Source organism: Pongo pygmaeus, chromosome 15 (assembly GCF_028885625.2).
Source record: "Pongo pygmaeus isolate AG05252 chromosome 15, NHGRI_mPonPyg2-v2.0_pri, whole genome shotgun sequence".
NCBI lineage: Eukaryota > Metazoa > Chordata > Mammalia > Primates > Hominidae > Pongo > Pongo pygmaeus.
Window position 1 is genome coordinate 86,573,053 of NC_072388.2, and position 22,491 is coordinate 86,595,543.

A 22,491-nucleotide genomic window follows, 5' to 3' on the forward strand; every position below is an offset into this window, starting at 1 on the left:
AATAAATACATCTTGAGACCCTACTCTGTATCCATCTATTATTATGGGCAGTAATCTACCTCAAAAGGCTAGTGTCCATTTCCACCTGTTCCATAAAAACCACCCCAAAACACAGTGGCTGAAAATATCACTCATTTATTTTGGGTCAAATGTCTTAGTGAGCTGGGATTAGACTGCTCAAGGGAAGGTAGTTTTGGGGGCTGGTGAGGCTCTACTTCTCCTTACAGGTCTGTGAGTTAGCTGAGGTGGCTTTGCTCCACACATATCCTTAATCTAGGACCAGCTAGCTGCCAGACGTGTTCTTATCATAATGACAGAGACTCAAGAGAACAAGCCTATATACCTCCTAAAGTCAAATCTTAGACTGAAGTACTGTCACTTCCAACCACATGCCTTTGGCCAAATATTGTCACATGGCCAAGTCCAAAATCAAAGGGCGGAGAAATATACTCTGCTCATAATGACACCCATAAGAACATGTCAAGAACATGGATGCAGAAAGAGGTGAGGATCTGGTGTCATAATGCATTCTACCCAGGGATGCTGGTCCAGTTGCAGAAATAACTAATAAATATGAGAAAACAAATGTGACTTTGTATAATAGAGGGTGAAAGTATTGATGTACTAGAAAGTATAAACTAAAAAAGGATTATCATATTGCCTGTTCTTTTGCTTATATCTAAAATGTATCTGCTCTGTCTTCACATATATGAAAAACATTTCGCCATGTTCATATTTTAAAAATGGGGAATATAACAAGGAATTTAGTGGTCTTAAATTGAAATTGAATTGAATACTTGTTTTCATAAGAGATCCCAAATATTCTTAAAACCAACAAATAATAATCATACGAAATATCTGAAGTTTTGTTTGAATGGAAGAGAATAAGTAAGCTCGGAAAATTCTGACTCAAAATATTAAATTACTTTCTGTAGTAAATTGCAAAGTGGCCACAAAATTATCCCACCCTTATTTGCATGCCCCTTTGAAATATGACTTTGCAGCTCCTCCAATCAGAAAAATTGAGCCTTTTTTTCCACCTCTAAAATCTGGGTATGGCCATGTGATTTGCCTTAGCCCTGGGACATTAGCAAACGTAAAGCAATTAGAAGATTTAAAAGCTCTCGAACACTGGGCCTGTTTCTTTCTTGCTGTGGGACCCCTTCCACAACTAGGTGAACAAGCATGGGCTGTCCTCCTAGAGGTGGCTGGAAAACCATGTAGAGAGAATTAATGGCCATTCCAGATGTCCGATTGTTCCATCTGAGGGTGCAGACATACAAGTGAGGTCATCCTAGACTACTGAACCCCAACCAAGCTTGTCCAAACCAGAAGAACCAATAAGCAACCCATAGAAGCATAAGAAATGATAAATGTTTGTCCCATTAAGACACTAAATGTTGGGATAGTTTGTTACTCAAAAACTGCTTACTGATCAACCCCCCTGGCAAGTGAGGTCTTGTTGCTGACAAGTGTAAAAAGACCTGGAATTCAAACCCAAAACATTTCAGTCCCAACCTGGGGGACTGAGAGCTCTTAAAAGGTGGCAGAATTCATGTGCAGAGCTCTGTATTACACATGTACACCATGCATTGTCTGTAATAATACTAACAATGGCAATATTAATTATAGGTATCACACTCTTGCTATGTGTCTAGAAGTGTGTTAATGGTGTGCCTGGATTATTTCTTTTAACCCTAAGCACAAACCTAGGTGGCGGGTCGTATTACCTATTTTACAGATGAGGAAATTCTCAGAGGTAGAAACTTGTGTTGTGTTACCAGCCAGCCACCTGACACTTGAGCACACACTCTTAATAAATATCCCTCACTGAGTAAAAAAATGCCTTGTGCATAAAGATACTACTATTTCTCAAATGTGCATAGATTGCATTGTGATACATAAAATATAAAGATATTTAATGATACTCCTGGTTGTAAAATAGCATTTAAATGCTGTTTTATTTTTACGTTAACATGGCATTATTATATTCAAATAACTTGCAGATCAATTTATCTATTTTTCCTTACCTATACACAGAGCCAGATAACTGAGATTCACTAATTAATATAGTTATATATTTCTTTAACGGAAAATTATTAATCCTCTCATACGCAAAATTTTAAGAAATAGATATTTTTGTGAATTTTGAATTTCCTCTTCCCCCTAATTTTGTAGATTTTTTGATAGTCTCAAAGTACATGTTAGTAAAACATGCAAATACAAAATATCTTTACAGTAATATCTTTTTTTTTTTTTTTTTTTGAGACGGAGTCTCGCTCTGTCACCCAGGCTGGAGTGCAGTGGTGCGATCTTAGTTCACTGCAACCTTCACCTCCTGGTTTCAAGTGATTCTCCTGCCTCAGCCTCCTGAGTAGCTGGCAGTTCAGGCATATGCCACCATGCCCGGCTAATTTTTGCATTTTTTTTTTTTTTTTTTTTTTTTTTTTAGTAGAGATGGGGTTTCACCATGTTGGCCAGGCTGGTTTCGAACTCCTGACTTCAAGTGATCCACTCACCTCGGCCTCCCAAAGCACTGGGATTACAGGTGTGAGCCATCGCGCCCAGCCAATATCTAATATTTAATGAGCACTTTCAGCATATTTACTGCTGAATATATGAACAGGACTAAGCATTTTAAATATGTTATCACCTTTGTCCCTCCAAATAACCCACGAAGTACTATTCATAGCCATATTCTACCAATGAGAACACTGAGCCACCAAAAAGTTAAGTACTCATGGTCATACATTTAATAAGAGATAGAAATGGGAGACATGTCCAGAAATCTGCTGCCATGTTCCCCAATATGCCTCTCAAACATCATCAGTGTTCTGAATACCTGCTGCAGTCCATCAATGCCTAGACTAGCCTATACATTTACACCATTTTTCTAACCAGTAGAATCTTGTTAGAAAAATGGTTTATTATATTACCATCTTTGTTTATGGAGAATACTAGTTACTTAAAAATTTCTGAGTATTCAACCATGAGAGGTCTCACAGGCCTTTAGTGGAACTGAGTTGTGCATTGGGTCTGCTCTTTGGTTTTCACGCCTATGTATTAACTTTGGAAAACATTTTTTGATTCTTCCAGATACTTGTAGCTAGATTGGTATCCCAAATGAAACATTCAGCAGCATCTTCAATGCATTTGGGTAGAGTGCTAAACTAGGCTCCTGTGTTTCCCACACGTACATTCACCCCCTATTTTCATTTTCTGCCTGTTAAGCAAGTCAAGACTGGCTTAATGTTTTTGCAGATAATCCTACTTGCAGCAATGTTAACTCTTCACTCAACCTTATTACCTGAAGAACAAGCAGAAGGAGTCAAATTCAACTGAGATAATTTCTTTGATTTTTAAAAAATTCTAAGCACATCACTAGCCTTTCCATTTTAAAAATCATTAACCTTATGCTGATACGATAATTACATCACTGTTGCTTTTTCAAAAGCCACATTATTAATTCTAATTTGCTACTGCTGGCCAGAGGTAAAAGGTTTAGAGTTAATGGAGGCAATTGAAGACTTTTCAAGAACAAAATCTTACCTGCATATATTGTTGGAACTGAGCTGATGGGATTTGTCTCTTGCTCCAGATGTTTCGAAAATACCTTTTCTTCCCAAATGTTTTCTCCATGCACTCTTCTTCCTGATTTGGTCTGATGATGGACTGCAGGTTGTAAAATTGATGAATGTCCCCCTTTTTCCATTCTCTCACAAGATGAACTGGCCAAACATAAGAGCTTTGAGAAATTGATATGTTTTATTGTTCAGATAAAAAGGGGATCTTCTTGTCAAATTCTTTTTCCATAGTAATTCCTTCCAGGATGAGATCATTGTCTGTATTTATCTTAATCAGTCCTCTACTTTAGTACAAATTTACTTTAGTAAATTTGATAGTAAATTAAATATAACGACAGAATTCTGTCATTCACAACGTGTCCTTCATACTCCAATGTGTTTGGGAAAACAAAGATCTGGGATATATAGTACCTCGGGATTCCTGTCGATTGAGTGTTACAGAAGATTCCATGGGCATCATTCATACTATTAAAAAGTCTTGCCATACTCAAAACACCATGAACTTGGAAACAAGCTCGAGGATCCTCATTCCTAAGAGGTAAATCTTTTCTAACCCTCAAATGCTCTCAAATGTGTCCACTGTTCTCCTCTTTTCTTCTTAGACTTTTTAAAATAAACGAATGATACATCCTTTTAAAAAAAACTACCCCAAACCTCTAGATTTATGTCTCTCTTACTCTGCTAAACTTTACTCTCAAGTGTTGCCAATAGCAAATACAATAACTCTTTCAGCAGCAAATGCTTCTCCCTTCATAGATACAGCAGTTGAAAAGCACCAGCATCAGGCAGGTGACATCAGGCAGGGGGCTTGCATGAGGGCAGCAAGTCTGGAGGAAAGCCCAGGCTCTGTGTAGAGGAACACCACTCCTCAGCCACAGCCAGTGTTGCTAGGTGAGCACTGAAATAAAGCATGAAAAAATAAATATTAACTTTTATAGGAAGGATCATGATTTTTTGATACCTGGCTTAAATTTTAAACATTCTGTAATCCATACACATACCAAAAAGTTCCTGTGGTCTAAATGTGTTGTCTGTGTGTGGCTTATGCTGTCAGTCTGATTTTCTGATTACCTCTCCTCACCCCAGTAGACTGTATTCCCTCCCTCTCCTGAATTCTCACAGTACTTTATACCTCCCTTTTTTTGCTTCCCATACTCCGCCTTACTGTTGCAGTAAATGTACTTTTTCTCTGTATGCCTCTGCATTAGTAAGAAAGCAATCAATCAATAGCTGGCTTGAGTATCACGATATTTATCATGCACTATAACAGATATTCCATGGTAGGGTACCTCCAGTTTGGATCATTTGAACAACTTAAAGGTAGCATCAAGAACCCAGATTATTTCCACATTTTTGCTACCCTGTTGGCTTATCTGAAGGCAAGCTCTGCTCTGGAGAGCAAGTGAATATTGCATTTCCAGGCACACAATTCAAAAATAAAAATATCTTGCATTTCTGTGGGTTTCTTTAGCTCAATGAGGAAACATTTCCCAGAAGCCTCTGCAGCCAACTTGACTGATATTTCCTTGGCTAGCATTGAATCACATAACCTCAGCAAACCAATCACTCATTTACCAGTACAAGTTTAGGCTCATCTAAGTCATGCGATAAAGGAGGAGCCATCAGAACAAAATTGGCATCTTCCAGCAGAGAAGTAAAGTAACACCTGCATGGAATTTAACCAACAGTTTCTGTGACAATCTCTTACCAGACTATAAATTTCTTGGGAATAAAGATTATGGTTGTGAGTGCGATAGTTCAAGAAAGAGTGGTAAGATCTTGAAGTAAAGCAGTAGGATGGTGACAATGAATTAATTCATTTTCAGTGCACTTCAGCACATAATGCAACATCTAATAAAGATTAAGTAAATATTAGATTAAACAGATTTCAGAATTCTCTAAATAGAAGTATATCCAGGACACTACAAGAGAAAAAGGGAAGAAAGCAGTAACTGTCTGTCTGGGTCAGGGAAGTCTTTACCGTGGAGGTAATGCACCAAAATCAACAGTTATCCAGAGTGGTATCTGTTGCTAAATGAATCTATTATTCTTCCACTATTATTGCCAGGTGGCATTATTAACACACATGTCAAGTGTACTGCAAAGTCACAGCAAGAATTTACTATTCTTCTGTTGATCTTCACTAGGCTCACAAAATTTGAACGTATCTCTTGCTCTAAAACAATTTTAATAACAGGAAAGCAAAGTCACAGCCTACCTGTGTTCCAAAGAGTAAGGTCTTATGACCTTTGCATGTTACAAAGAGGTAAATCAATAAGCCTGGAATATGCTTAATATTCCTTAAATACCTGTCCTGCCCATCTCTAAATGGAAACATCTTGAAATACAGTTTTGGGGGGTTTTTTTGGCTTTCAGAGTGTGGAGGTTTTTCATTCCTTCCCTCCAGCTTTCCCCACACTCTCCATTTTATCCCAGATTGATATGAATAAAGATTGCCACTTCACTCCAGCCTTGCATTTTTCTTCTGAATGATACTAGGATTAGGTAATCAGATCAATTTATTGTTAATCTGGAGGAATTTTCTTTCCAATGAGACTTGTCAGATCCATTAGTGTCCTTTGAAATCACTGTAATTGACCCAGCAGAGGCAAAATGGGAAACGGCACCTGTCTGCTCACAGTGAAGTCAATCATGACAAAACAGGCACTATCGAAAGCAGGAATCATGGCTCCTTTCCCCTCTCAGAGTGCTCGTACAGTGGCGGATGCAAGTAGAACCCTAGAAGCCTCCCTAGCTCGGGTGCCAACTGTAAAGATGTCCCCATGAAACAGTCTATGGATAACCAGTAAGGAGGAAAAGGAATGGCACACAGACAAGAACCAAAGCCACTGCCAGCAGGCCCATCTGAGCACCAGGCTGGCAGCCATTCATCCAGTGGAGGACCTTTTGAACTTCCCAGCCATCCCAGGGCATCAACTGACACTACATGAGATGGAGGAAGTGCCTGGTTAAGAATCATGAGAAATCAGACATTTGTGTTGCTTGAAACCAATATTTTTTGGGGTAGTTAGTTATGGAACAACAGGTAGCTGAAACACAGAGATCCTATGAGAGAAACTGTAAGGGGCCTGAGGCTGATACAGAGAGAGCCACTGGTCCTAGAAGCTGCCTCTCTTGCCTCAGATTCTAAAGACCTTCCTTTTCTATTTCCAGGATTTGTTTAGTCTCACACTGTGAGGACAAAATGTGTGTATGCCCCAAAAATTTGTATGTTAAAACTCCAATCATCAGTACGATGATATTTGGAGGTTGGGCCTTTAGATGGTAATTAGAGTTAGATTAAGTCCTCAAGATGGAGCCCTCATGGTGGATTTAGTGCCCTTAAATTATAAAAACAGGAGGAGGCCGGGTGTGGTTGGCTCACATATGTAATCCCAGTACTTTGGGAGGCCGAGACAGGAGGATTGCTTGAAGTCAAGAGTTCAAGACCAGCCCGGCCAACATGGGGAAACCCTGTCTCTACTGAAATACGAAAATTTGCTAGGCATGGTGGCAGATGCCTATAATCTCAGCTACTTGGGAGGCAGAGGCAGGAGAATCACTTGAACCTGGGAAGCATAGATTGCAGTGAGCCGAGATCACGCTACTGCACTCCAGCCTGGGTGACCGATCAAGACTCCATCTAAAAAAAAAAAAAAAATGCTGAGAGATAAGATTTATTTTTCTCTTTCCATCATGTGAGGGAACAACAAGAATTTGACCATCTGCAACCTGGAAGAGGGCCCTTACCAGAACCCAACCATGCTGGCAGCCTGAGCTCAGACTTCCCAGCCTCCAGAACCATGAGAAATAGATTTCTGTTGTTTATAAGTCATCCAGTCTATAGTATATTTTTGTAACAGCTCACATGGGCTAAGACACCAGTAAGTCCTTTTAGGCTCAAGATGGCTTCTGTTTTTTTTTTTTTTTACTAATTAAGCAACGTGAGGAAATGACAGGGTTCTGGTAAGTAAGCTCAGCTCTGGATATTGGTTATAATCTTTGGGGCTGCGAGAGTAAAGCAGGCTCCATCCCAGAAGGGTCCAGGATACTGGTTCCAAGCCAGAAGGGAGCTGAGGAACAGAACAGAAACGCACAGCGGCTCTAGGAGCAGCAGGCAGACAATGCCAAATCCAAAACATAAGGCAGCAGCTGCTCAGATCTCCCAGACTGAAGTCCCGCCACTGGGGAGCAGCACTGAAGCTACATGTGGAGAGGAAGTGATCCTGATAGCGCCAGGAAGACAGACAGACAGCTCCAGAGGCAGACAGGGATGGACATAGCCCAAGTCCTTGTTTGCTTCAGCGCCATTCCCTCCCTGTGGAGCTATGTGTGCATGATAAGTTTGAGCAGCACGTGAAACAGAACGAGAGGGAGGAAAGGAAAGTAGAGAATTAAAGTATCTCAGAATCACCTTTCCCAGCATGGGCTTTATTTTATGTCTATGTATTATAATTCCATGTACAAGTTTGAGCAGCTTAGAGTCCAAGAGCATTAAGTGGCAGGAGAGAACAGACGGAGTAAGTGTGGATCTGACATAAGCACCAGCTTGTGGTCATCCTCTACGCATCTGATGACCCACTGGATAGACAGAGCCACTTCACAGGAAGTGAAGGTCCACATGAGCAGATGAAGAGAACTCTAACTCAGAGCTGGAATGGAGAGAGAAGCCCTGTAGCGATTAGGAAGAGCTCGGTTATGCTGTCATGACAAATAACTCAAAAATCTCTTGGCTTACAATGGTAAGGTTTACCTCTCACTCACACTATGTCTATTGTAGTAGACAATAAATCTCTGCTCATCACAGTCACTCAGGGACTCAGGTCTTGGGAAGATCCATCCTGCCATAGCTCTGTGGTTGCAGAAGCAGAGGGAAAATGGTGCCCAACATGTTAGAGGCTCTGCCTAGCTGTGACACACCACTTTTGCTTCTGTTGCACCGGCCAAAGTAAGTCACATGGCCATACATGCATTAAACAAGGTAGGGCTGTATAATCCTTCGACAGAGGGGGATTCTAACATGAGTGAAGAATAAAAGCCTATTACATGATCCAGCCTAAAGGAAAGACCCCAGACACGTAAAAGCTAAGGTGCTGAGCATATTGTCATGTCAATGATTCCAGTGTGTGAAGGGGTCAGACATGTGATTGCATCTATAGTGTTAGGGCCACAGAAAACAGGTGAAAACAATTCATGAAGTCAAAATTGAATAATAGTAATAGCAGCTGCCATCTATTGACTCTCCTCTGTTTGTTTTTGAGCCAGACTCTTTTTATGCACGATTTTAATCCTCATCGTATGAGGATCATTTTATCTTCACAAGAATTCTACTAGGGGTCAGAAAGATTACATCACCTGACCAAGGTCAAAGTGCTAGAAAATGGCAGAGCCAGGATTTGAGCCAACTCTGGTGACTTCCAAAGCCCATGATCTTTCTGCTTCTTCCACAATACCATTCCACCTGTCTTGCACAACTGCAGTCAGGGCCAACAACAAGCCACATGTGATCTGACCTGTCAAATCAGTGGCCTGAAATCTTTTACAAAGATGTTCACATCAGAATCTTCAGTTTGTTGTGAGTGTACAGTATTGTGCATGAGACAGGAAGGGCCCATAGGAAGAGCTTAAAATCAAGTTTGTTCTCCAAATGAAAACCCACTACCCACTCCCTATACCTATATCAAGACCTAAATGCAACAGAAATCAGCATCTAAGGAGTTATTTGTGGCAAATCAGTTTCAAACTTTTCTCTTTCATGCCTTATGGAGAGTCCAGTGAGCCCTATAACAACAACAACAAAAAATCCCCAAGTCAGATTGCACTGCAAAGGAGCAGCTGTGAAGGCTTCTGTCACACATAGATTACCATATTCACAGGCTTCACTGATGAGCCGAGGGGATTTCACTTTGTTAGACTATTTAAGATTCACTCAGAGCATCATTTCTGCTGAACTGCACACCCATAATGAAGGTAGTCACTCTTCTCCTTCATGTCTGCTTGTACTTGTTCATTTCATGTAAGTCTCTTGCCTTATAGAGTTCAAATTAAAATGCTATTTGTTATTGAGCATTAAAAATACTCTCATACTATGAGAAATAGTAGTTTAATCTGGAGATCATTGAGTGGCTTCTGGTTCTCCAGCTAAAGAAATCAAGCCCCACAGAGAACACACACATCACTTTGGCACATGCCCTAGGCTTTCTCAGAGCACATCTGAATTGTCCACTTTTTGTTGTATAATACAAACCAATAAAAATCTTCTTGGAAGAAGACTTTGGTCACCTCTTGATGTGTATCTCTCTGGGAGTTCAACGAATTTTCAGGAAAATGTAACATCTCACTGAATGACCCAGAAACATTCAGCAACATTAAACAAGCATTTGACAACATTAAATGTGGTTTTCTGTACCACATATTATGCTGTCATATGCTCAGCATTAGACAAACAAAAGTAGATGAGACATTATGCCTGCCCTTAAAGACTCTGTTTGGAGGGGTTATATATAGACAAACACTGTGCTGCAGAAATAATACAAGGTCCAAAAAGACACTATAGGAAACACCAATGTCTATAGCTTACTTTTCCTTCTTTGCAAAATTTGTAAGGCAAATTAAAATGACCACCTTCAAATAAAACAGAGGGGATTTTTGACTACATGATGCCAAACAATTAGAGATCTACATTCAATGAAGGGCGGCATAGTCTGATTGTTGTGTGCAGACTGTGCCGCTGCTTCATCGGATGTGCTTTTTAGATGTTGCTAAATATTTCCCTAATAATGAGTTAATTAAAAAAAACAGTAGGCCAGGCGCGGTGGCTCATGCCTGTCATCCCAGCACTTTGGGAGGCCAAGGGGGGGGCAGATCACCTGAGGTCAGGAGTTCAAGACCAGCCTAGCCAACAGGGTGAAACCCTGTCTGTACTAAAATATACAAAAATTAGCTGGGCATGGTGGCAGGCGCCTGTAATCCCAGCTTCTTGGGAGGCTGAGGCAGGATAATTGCTTGAACCTTGGAGGCAGAGGTTGTGGTGAGCCGAGATCGCACCACTGCACTCCAGCCTGGGTGATAAAGTGAGACTGTCTCACAAACAAACAAAAACACAACATACCAGTTTCAGCTTGGACACACAGGGAGCTAGAAAGAGCATCAAAACTTAAACACTAGAAAAACTGCAAATTACCAACTCCTCTTAAGCCCATCAGAAATATTTAGATGGTAGTAAATATAGACAAGGTGATATCTAAGGAGAGACTTGAACTGCAGGGAAAAAAACAGGCACCAAGGTTGTTTTAAAAAGAAAATAGTTTAAGGCAAAAATGGTAACAATATTCTGGCTGTTGATGTAAAAGGAAAGTATATGGCAACAGTAGCACAAAGGATGGACATCGGGAGGATGGGAGGTAGATGTCATTCTAAACATGCACCGATGCCTCCACCCAATGCCTCACACCCCAATCCTCAGAACATGTGAATATAATGAGATGTTGCTTCTGTGACTGTTACCTTATATAAACAGTTGACCTTCACCAGCTTCTGCTCATTATTCAGATGTAGCTTATCTAATCACATAAGCCCTTAAAAGCTGAGAACATACTTAGACTGGGAAGGAAGTTAGAGGCATTTAAAGTGTGAGAAGGACCCGACGTGCCATTGCTCCTTTGAAGATGGAAAGGACGCATGAGAAGGAAAGCTAGTGGTCTTGAGGAGTTGAAGACAGCCCCAGATGACAGCCAGCAAGGAAACAAGGGCCTCAGATCCATAGCCAGAGGGAACTGGATTCTACCAACAGCCTGAATGAGCCTGTAAGAAGATCCCTCCCTGGAGCCACCAGATAGAAGTTCAGCTCAGGCAAGACTTCAGGCGTGTGACCATTAGCAGAGAACCCAAGCAAGCCCATCCAGACTTCTGATTTACAGAACAATAAGATAATAAACAGATGTAGTTTTACGCTGCTATGCTTGTGGCAATGCTTTACAGAGAATAGAAAACTAAGGCATGGCCAATCATTGCAGACAAAGAAGAAACAAGGTTAAGAAGTAAATGGAGAAGTTTTCCAAAAAAATCATCTAAGGAAAAAGAAAGTTTTTTGAGCCATAGGGGATGTTGCTGTGGCAAGCTGGGAGTAGCAATAAGGAAGGACATGCGTGTTAGCCAAGGGGCAGTGTCCTTGCTCATTTCTTTCTACCACAATCAATAAGCAAGAATAATCCACTTGCACATCCACATGTGGCTTCCTTCCTATTTCCAATAATCAATAGAGTCTCTGTTGTGAGAAAGGTGTTCCCACACTCAAAAGAATAAGGCCAGGTTGAAAAGGAAACCTCAGTTGAGAACTGAGCTCTGATTTTTTAACTTGCCCAAATTCCTATCTAAGGGGTCTAGGGAGTCATGCCTTACAAACCATAAATTCTCATCAGATGGGCTTTATTTAACCCTTTATATTGTGCCTTACTTTCCAGTCTGACTCTAGCATAACATCACGTGACAAAGAAGAAAGTCAAAATATTTTACCCCAAAACATGTTTCTTTGCCATATTTTGAAATGGTCCTGCAAAGCTGTCCTTGGTGGAGGGACAGGTGCATTTGTAAAGAGCCTCTATTAACATAGCCAGATCTTTTTCTTCTAGGCCCTCCCAATCCTGAAAAGATTAACAGTTTAGCACCTTTTAAAGGTCTGAATAGGAAACATTTGTCATCTATTATCTCTAAGGGCAGCCACTATAAGACTTCAAAAGAACCTTGGTCTCCACAATATTTTATCTTAACCTGAACATTTCCTTTCTAATCAATCCAAGGTCTTTAGACAAACTCAACCAATTGTCAATCAGAAAATGTTTTAAGGCGGGGCGCAGTGGCTCACACCTGTAATCCCAGCACTTTGGGAGGCCGAGGTGGGCAGATCACAAGGTCCGGAGATCAAGACTATCCTGGCTAACACAGTGAAACCGAGTCTCTACTAAAAATACAAAAAAAAAAAAAAAAAATTAGCCAGGCATGGTGGCGGGCACCTGTAGTCCCAGCTACTCGGGAGGCTGAGGCAGGAGAATGGCATGAACCCAGGAGGTAGAGCTTGCAGTGAGCTGAGATTGCAACACTGCACTCCAGCCAGGGCAACAGAGCGAGACTCCGTCTCAAAAAAAAAAAAAAAAGAAAGAAAGAAAGAAAGAAAGAAAATATTTTAATTTACCTATACCCAGGAAGCACCCCCTCCCCCCACCCTGAGTTGTCCCACCTTCCTGAACGAAATCAATGTATTTCCTAAATGTATATTTGATTGATGTCTCATGCCTCTCTAAAATGTATAAAATCAAGCTGTACCCTGACCACCTTAGGCACATGTTCTCAGGACCTCCTGAGGGCTGTGTCATGGGCCCTGGTCACTCATATTTGGCTCAGAATAAATCTCTTCAAATATTTTACACAGTTTGACACTCTTCATTGACAGAGTGTTTGGATTTAACTTTTTTACCATGAACTTTTTAATAGAAAAGAAATAGCTACTCCATAAATGATGTTGAAACTTTTATTCAAGCGTCGATAAAGGTAAAATTTCCTTCCAGTTGTGTTGAATCTAGGTAGAGCCAACACAAGCTACTGCTACCATATTGCCTAGGATTTTTTCCCAACAAAATCAATGTCACGGTTTTTGAAGTGCACACAATTCAGTGCCGCAAAGATCCTGGCCACTCAGAAATGTAGCTGGTGGTCTTTCCAAGCTAACTGGTGACTGGTTTTACACAATATGCTGAACTTAATTATTTGAAAACAATGTTCTGTATAATACTATAACGGTGGCTACATGACATTATGCAGTTGTCAAAATCCAGACCATATACAACACAATGAGTAAACCCTAATGTCAACTATGGATTTTAGTTTGTAATAATGTATTACAATTTGCTGACCCATAGTAAGAAATACAACTGCAGTAATCCAAAATGTTAATAATGGGAAAGGGAAGAAAAGGAGCGGGAAGTGTATAGGAACTCTCTGTACTTTCTGCTCATTTTTCTGTTAATCTAAAACTTCTCTGATAAGATAGTCTATTAATATATTTTAAAGTCCAGATTAAGATAACAGCTCCAGTCTTCTTCAGAGACCCATGAAAGCTCCCCTCTCCCTGCACACAGGCATACACACAGAGGCAGGAAAATACTGAGCACAGTGCAATGTCGGCTTCGATGAGACTATCCCGCCTTGCTGGTCAGAAGAAACAGATTGACAGCCAGACACCTCACTTGAATCATCAAAGAGTGGCCCCGGGTTTTACTGATTCTGGAGGATGCAACACCAATAGTCAAGACTCCTCATATTTTCAGTGGCTTCAACAATGTGGCAGGAAAGCACACAGCTAATTAAGAGGTGAAAAGCTGCACAATGAAGAAACACTGAAGGGCAAACACCATTGAGTTAATCAGAGAATGTTCCTGACATGAAGCCATTTTCCAGTACTTCTATTTCTGTTCATGCCTATCATGCCTAAGCTAACAAGAAAATTATTAAATGTAAAATTCACCCTTTTCCTTGGAATAAAATTGTGGCCCCCTTGGCTTTACAGAAAAGGGGAGAAAATCACAAGTAATAGTGAAAGAATAAACAGACCACAGAAAGTAACTACTCTGAATTTTCAAGGCAAATGTTTCCTTTTGAGAAATATTTCTTCCAAGAAAAAAAATATTATCCGAGAAAAATTTGTGATCCATTTCATAAATCGATTTCAAGAGAGGTTTACATATATGAAGTAGAACAAAATTTAAATCTTGAAAGACATGAATAGCAGAATTTAAAATGTTTTTAGTGCAATGAACGATAGACTGTATGAGGCAGAAAACAAAATGTATTATTTAAAATATTAACTCAAGAAATCTTCCCAGAACATAAAGACATACAAAAAAGTAACAATGAAAAGAAGCTAAGAGTATGATGAAGGACTGATTCATGAGATCTAAAACAGGTAATCCTGGAACTCCAGAAGAGAACAAAGCAGAGAGAGAGAATAAGCAATAAATCATATAAGAACATTGCTTACGAGGAAGAAAATTTCATACTCACAGGGTCCACTGTCAACCAAGCAAAACAAAATAAAACATGCACAAGGAGGTATATGTGTTAATTTCCTAGTTTCTAAGAAAAAGAAAATATTTTATAAGCAGTCAAGAAGACAGATACAAAGAAGAAGAAAAAAACTGAAAGAACACAATTACTCACACACACAAAAAATGAAACTTTTTTTGACACCAAAACTGCAGTAACACTAAATGGCCTTATATTTGAGTTTACTAGATAGCTTTCACAGATGAGATTCAGTCAGCAAATGTATTTTGTGGAAAAATTCCAAGCTCTTTGAAAAATGAAAAGTTCTGAAGCAAGTTTACAGTCCCTGTGATGACATTGGCAAAGCAGGGGCTGAAAAATGAAAAGAGCCATCTAGAAATTATATTTATCCCTCTTCAAAATTTTGTCATTAGTCAATTACGTGGGGTTTTATTTTGTATTTTATTTATTTATCAACTTTTAGGTTCAGGGGTACTTGTGCAGGTTTGTTACGTAGGTAAACTGTGTGCTGCAGGGGTTTGGTGTACAAATAATTTTGTCACCCAGATAATAAGCATAGCACCCAATAGGTAGTTTTGAAGTCTCCAAAGACAATGCAGGTGGGCTGGGCGCAATGGCTCACACCTGTAATCCCAGCATTTTGGGAGGCCAAGGAGGGCAGATCACCGGAGTTCAGGAGTTTGAGACCAGTCTGGCCAACATGGCAAAACTTCGTCTCTACCAAAAATACAAAAATTAGCCAGGTGTGGTGGCACGTGCCTGTAATTTCAGTACTTGGGAGGTTGAGGCAGGAGAATCGCTTGAAGCCCGGAGGCGGAGGTTGCAGTTAGCTGAGATCGCACCATTGCACTCCAGTCTGGGCGACAGAGCAAGACTCTCTCTAAAACAAACAAACAAACAAAACAACAGCAACAACAACAAAAATAATGCAGCTGTCTATAAAAGAAATGGTATGGGGCACTTCACAAAATCCTGGATTTGGAGTCAAAAGACTACCAACAAGTCCAAACGTGCCTTCTCTGCCTACCAGTTATGCAACTTCTAGCAAATTACTTTTTGTCTGGGGACTTTGATTTCCTCCACTGTGATGTGGGCATTATGATTGTGTTCAGTGGTCCATGTGATGCCACTAGCAATGCACTTCTATTAGGATGCATTAAGAGAACAAAACTGCTAACAGATCCAAAACAGTGACAAGGGATTAGAAGGCTATTTTCTAATTAAACTTGGAGGGTATTCTCAGTCTCTTTAGGCTGCTATAACACAGTATCACAGACTAGGTGGTTTATACACAACAGACGTTTATTTCTCTCATCTCTGGAGGGTGGTAAGTCTAAGATTAAGGTTCCAGCAGATTCAGTGCCTGTTGAGGACCTGCTTGCTGGTTCATAGAGAGCCATCTTTTTTCACTGTTCTGGTTCATAGATAACAACTTGTGATGTTCTTACAGCAAGCCAGTGGTGAGAGATCTCTCTGGGGCCTTTTTTTATAAGGGCACAAATCCCATTTATGAAGGCTCTGCCTCATGACCTAAGCACCTCCCAAAGGAGCCACCTCCTGACCTATCATCTTAGAAGTTAAAATTTCAATGTGAATTTTGGTGGGACACAAATATTCCGACCCTAGCAGGGTTAATCATGGAATCCAGATATTGAAAGGATCCACAAGATACTCTACTAAGTGCTGATTTAAAAAGAACCATTATATTGCCCTATGTATTCATTAACTTGATCAATAAATGTTAATAAGATGCTTATTACATGCATAAAATTAATCTTGTCTCTGCAGTTTACAAAAAAAAATATGGCATGACCACTACAAGTGCTTATAAATTCTAGTGGAAAAAAAAGAAGAATACACTTAAAAAATTCTAGTGGAAAGTAAGACACACACATCTCAATAGATAATATACCAGAGCATTAATGGAACATGTAGATTTTAAAAAACTGAATAATATGCACTATGGGAACTTAGAAGAAGACATCTCCCAGCCTGAAGAAGATAGAGATTTAGTTGGATTCTGGAGGATGGATAAGTGAGGTGGAGACTGACTGAACATTTGCTTTAACTCTTTTCTCCTCTTCCTATGCAAAAAGATGGCATTTCTCAGCCTTTCTTGCAGCTAGATGTTTCCGTGTGACAGAGCTGAGATAAATATTACGCAGGTAGAAGTGACGTGCCCCGATCCATGCCTGGTCGTAAAAGATGCTACCCATTACTCCATGTCTTAGATTTTTCTTCATTGGAAGCTCAGAATCAGGGGTCTGGTGAAGAATTATGTGGCCCTTGGGGATTAAAAAAGCCACTAGATGGAACACCTCTGACTGCAAAATGACTGCATGGGAAAGATTGCCCCCTTCCAGCCCAGCCAGCTCAGACCACCATAGACTGAGATGAGAAATAGCTTATTTCATGAAGCCCCTGAGACATAGGGTTGTTTTTTGTGAAGATGCCTACCTTGAATAATGTATTTTGTGGAGTAGGGCAAAAATAAAAACAGAGCAATAATCGAAGCCTAGAATGCTCAATATTTGTGTTTCTCATAGTCTCAAAACTACGAGTAATCATAGTCTTGCACGTGAATGTGCATGGAGTTTTGTAAAACACAGGTTCTGATTTACCAGGTTTGGGGTAAGACGGAGGTTCTGTACTACCAAGCTTCCAGGGGCAGGGGATGTAGATGCTTCTGGTCCACAGAGGCTCACACCTGTAATACCAGCACTGTGGGAGGTAGAGGCAGGAGAATCACTTGAGGCCAGGAATTCAAGACCAGCCTGGGCAACATAGCGAGACCCCATCTCTAAAAATAAAAATAAAAATAAAAATTAGCTGGGAATTGTGGCACACACCTATAGTCCTAGCTACTTGGGAGCTATGATTGCACCACTGCACTTTACCCTGGGTGACAGAGTGAGATCCTGTCTCTAAAATAATTAAATTAAATTAAATTAAATATTAAATGATAACACTCATGATCAGAAATAACTGCCACTTTTCTTTTTGTTTATACTAACAGAACATTTAAGGAGCTTCATTTTACAGCACTGTAACAAAATAATACGCATCTAAATATAAATACCTAAAGGAAAGCAAAACTTGTAAAATTAGTTCATCTTAAAGGAAATAAAGTTTAAGTAGCCTTTGGAGTGTTTTATATTATAAAGCTACTTTGACGAAAGACTGGGTGAGAACCCACACATGACTATTAACATTCAGAGTAACAAGGAAATTAAGTTGCCTTTTACACTTAACTTTTTATTATTGCTTTTCCATTTCTACTTAATCATTACATCTTTTCCTAAATGAGTAGGAGAAAAAGGTAAAAATGAAAAGAGAGAGCAAGAAAATCTCCACCCAAGTCATTTCTAGGAACTGGGTACAGCAGTTTTAAATTTGCAATGTAATTATGTATAAAGGGAAATTTAATTCATTTGCTTCTCATAACTCATTTTTCAGATATAATTAAAATGACCCCAAGAAGTAGGTTAAAATAGCAGAGTCAATTTGTACAGAGTAGATTCTAGACTTTTCAGTCTTGAGTTCTTATGAGTTCTGATTCATGAAAATGAGAAAGAATGTTCTTGTCATTCTCATCTACATAAGCACAGATTAAGTATGGCTTTTCTCCCTGAAATTATCTGTTCAAAAAGGGGCTTTTGCCCCTCAAAGTAGGTTATCATTTTGAAGGCAAAGAAAAGACTGAGACTTTAAAAATCTCTGCACATTTCCATATCCTACTTGGAATGCCTAAACTCTACACATCTTTACTGCTGACTTTCTCAGGAATTATGAACCTCCTTTGGAAATTTATCCCGAAGAGTAATTTCCACCATATCAGTGAGTTTAATGGATCATTTCTCAGAGCTGGCATTGGTCAAAAAGTTGTATAAACACTAAAATTCTGGAACATGGATGCAGAAGAGAGGAGGCACAAAGCAACAGAAGAGGGAGTATCTGAGGGCTATGGGACCCACAGCTCAATTTCATCTAGGTCTTCCCTCATGGGATCTATATCCTAAAGGTAGGAATGATGAGGAGGAAGTAGGGAGACATGGACTTGGTAAACCTGTCATTTCTCACGAGGTCACCGTGGACAGCATCACCTTAAAACTGTACAAGCAGCTTCAGGAATCCCTGAGAATGATGGCACCTCATTTCCAAGGTGGCAATACAGGAAGATAAGGTGGAGGTTCTCTATTGCTTTATCTCTGTATCCAGATAGCTCATAAATGTCCTCTTGACTGTGACCCAAAAGCACTCTCATGTTCTACTATGGTACAGATGTTTTTCCCCTCTGAAACTCACGTTGAAACTTAATCCCCAATGTGACAGCACTGAGAGGTGAGGTCTTTAAGAGATGATTGGGTTATGAAGGCTACGTCTTTATGAATGGGTTATCATGGAAGTCGGACTGGTGATTTTGTAACAAGAGGAAAAGACCTGAGCTAGTATGTTCATCTCCCTCTTCAACTCTCCCGGTGATGCCCTGAGCTACCTCAGATCCCTGGAGAGAGTCCTCACCAGCAAGAAGGCCCTCGCCAGATGTGGCCCCTCAACTTGGATTTCTCAGTCTCCACAACTGTTAGAAACAAATTCCTTTTCTTTGTAAATTACCCAATTTTAGATTTTCTGTTATAAGCAACAGAAAATAGACTAAGGCATGTTCCCTTGTGATTTCCCAGATGCTCCTGCTATTAGCTGTGGCCACCAGGAGCACCTGGCATGCTTCTTCTCATTTTAGTCTTTCAAAGAAAAACTCTCCCGGGGAGAACTACCGAAGAGAAAAGCCAGTGACTATTCACTAGGTTCAGCCACTCTCATAGAGAGCTCTGTGCTCTCCTAAGGTTTGACATCCCAATGAGTCAAGCCAGAGACAATGCAGGTTACTTAAATTCCCTAGATTACGCCCAAAGGTGAACTATGCTCAATTCTAATCACTGCTTGGTCACTAAAATAGTCCTGTAATCCAAAGTACAGCATAACACAGAAGTTAGTAGTTATTAAACCATTCTATTACCCAATTACACCTTACCTGGAAGATTTTTTTTGCTATCCACCACCTAAAATACTTTTAAATGGCTCCTCTGTTTGTAGAAAAATCAACATTCTTAGGCAAAAAATACTTACTATGGCACATACAACTCTTCTTCCCATTCTCTGGTGTCCTATACTGTGGCAATAGTGAAATACTTTGATTTTCCTAAACTGGCTCTGTTCCCTCATGTCTCCTACTATACCCCTTTTTAAAAATGTCTTTAACTTTTTTAGAATAGACCTATTTTCTCATTCATCCATCAATAAATATATTCTACAAACATATATTAAACATCTTAATACCCAATAAATTACTCATTACTGAATATTCAAAGTGCTGGGGATTCAAAGCCAAATAAGATCTTCTATTAGCAAATATGTGTTGTAGTACTATGTGCCAGGCACAGTCTCTGCACCAAAAGAACTTAGATCTGCCAATGCCCTCAGCCAAAGACCACCAGGAAGATCATCAAAAACTGGGTTTACCTACTTGTTACAACAAGAAAAAGCATATTTATGGGAAACCATGGAGTTCAGTTAAGTAGTGCTGGGGGAAACTTGCCATTGGATTTGGGCTTGTGTTTTAGGGGGAGAGTTCAAGGAAGTGGGGTTTTGCTCTGGGTTGTATGTTGTCAGAAAGTGGGGATAATCTTATATTTGATATTTTAATCAATCTTATCTATAAAACAGGAGGAACAAATCACAGTTGGAGCTGGTATTTTTTATCAATAAAAAAAAAAAAAGGCAGTCACTTGGCCAAGGCGGATGGATCATTTGAGGCCAGGAGTTCACGACCAGCCTGGCCAACATGGTGAAACCCCATCTCTACTAAAAATACGAAAATTAGCTGAGCATGGTGGCATGTACCTGTAGTCCCAGCTACTCGGGAGGCTGAGGCAGGAGAATCGCTTGAATCCGGGAGGCAGAGGTTGCAGTGAGCCGAGATCACGCCACTGCACTCCAGTCTGGGCAACAGACTTTTTTTTGCCCCCTGCAAAAAAAGCAGTCACTCACATTATCCAAGTTACAGTGGTATTTGGTCATTTTATAGTTTGGATAATATTCTTATTTTTCTCTAGCCATAGACATTCATGATTACAGAGTGGCCTTTTTAAAATCTGTCTCTTATAGTTATAGGAGCATGTCTGATGTTGATGTTCCTCAGACCAACAACATAGACTGATTTTTTCCTATTGAATGAAATCAGGACCAAGCTGCCAAGTCAGCTGTTATCAACACCAGGGCCCCACTGAGAGTGCCAGGCTACTTCCTTGGCATTTGATGCCAGACTGGGAAAGATGCCTTTGCTAGAAGCTTTCATAGCACCTGAAATGTAAACTGTGATCTACACTTATATCCCCCTTCAGATATAAGTGGGATCAAAGGCATTACCACAGGTGCTTGGGGTGCTGCCAGCCCTCAGCTGTTAGCCCCATTCAAGGATTGCCTCAGCTGAAGACAGCAGCCTCACCCAAAGTCATGCCCATTTCCTGAGGAGACTGTCATCAAATGACTGGTGACTGTGGGTGTACAAAGGCCCTGCACACTTGCCCCAACTTAAAACAGCTCTGCAGGGTTATCTTGTCATTGGACTATGCCATCGGGTTACTTGAGGTTTTCAGTGAGAGTCTATCACAACTTGTCTTCCCTCTCTGCCTACTCCTACTTCCGTCCCTTCCCTTGCACAGGCATTGATCCCCAAATCCCTCCCTAAACCTCTTGCACTCTAATTCCTATCTCAGAATTAGTCTTCTGGCAAACTGAGCCTGGAACAGTACCACTTACACATCTCTATCACACCCTTGTAATTTTTTGGAACAATCATCTGTTACTAGATGTGAACTCCCCAGCATCTAACACAGCATCGACTTCATAGTAGTTCGCAATGTATTACAAGTAAACAAAATCCCAGGGAAAAGAAACTAGAAAGTGATTTATTCAACAGGATACCATATGAGGAAGGAAAATGATGGGTAAACAGGAAACAGAAAGACTTAAAAAGAGCAGCATGGTAGGCAGAATAAGCCCCATCACACACACAGACACTGACACAAATAAATGTCTGTGTCCCAATCTTCACAATATGTAAATATGTTAGGTTACATGGCAAAGAGGAATTAAGGTTGCAGATGGAATTAAGTTTACTCATCAGCTGAGTTTAAGGTAAGGAGATTACACTAGATTATCTGAGTTGGCTCAGTGTAATCACAAGGGCCCTTGAAAGTAGGAGAGAGGCAGAAGAACAGACAGAGGCAGAGAAAGAAATAATAATAGAAACAGGATCAGACACTTGCTTCATTGCTGGCTTTAAAGATGATGAAATGGCACCATGAGCCAAGAAATATGAGTGGCCTCCAGAAGCTATGAGAGACAAAGACATAGATTCTCCCCTAGAACCTTCAAAAAAGAATGCAGCCCTGCTGCTTGCAGAAGGGATTTTATCCCAGGAAGTCTCAGATTGGATTTCTGATCCATAGAACCATAAGGTAATAAATGTGTATGGTTTAAACCACTGTCTGCGGTAAATTGTTATGGAAGAAACCAAAGGCTATTGGAAGTGAAATGAATAGCTACAAATACTTGCAGCAATGGATGCTTTAGAATTTTTACAGATGTCCGGTTAAGGGGCTGTGGTCTAATGAAGGAAATTTCTCTAGAAGTAGAGTTTGTAAACTCACTGTTCTCACAGAGACTATGATCATATGGGATACCTTGAAACTACTTTCGCACAGCATAAACACTTACATTTAAACCAAGAATGTATTTTTATTTGAGATATGGAGTGTTTTGATGGTAATCGTAAGAAAACTACAGC

The 22,491-nt window shown here is 40.1% G+C and overlaps 1 protein-coding gene across 4 annotated transcripts in view; it reads right to left on the minus strand.

Moving 5' to 3' along the window:
• LOC129012220 (uncharacterized) overlaps positions 1–22,491 on the minus strand; it is a 320,478-nt gene that overhangs the window by 155,858 nt on the left and 142,129 nt on the right. For all 4 annotated transcript variants that reach the window (XM_054447703.2, XM_054447701.2, XM_054447702.2 and 1 more), the window contains exon 3: positions 3,550–4,482. In XM_054447703.2, the coding sequence (XP_054303678.2) occupies positions 3,550–3,639 (90 nt within the window). In that variant the 5' untranslated portion in view covers positions 3,640–4,482. The remainder of the gene's footprint in view (positions 1–3,549; positions 4,483–22,491) is intronic.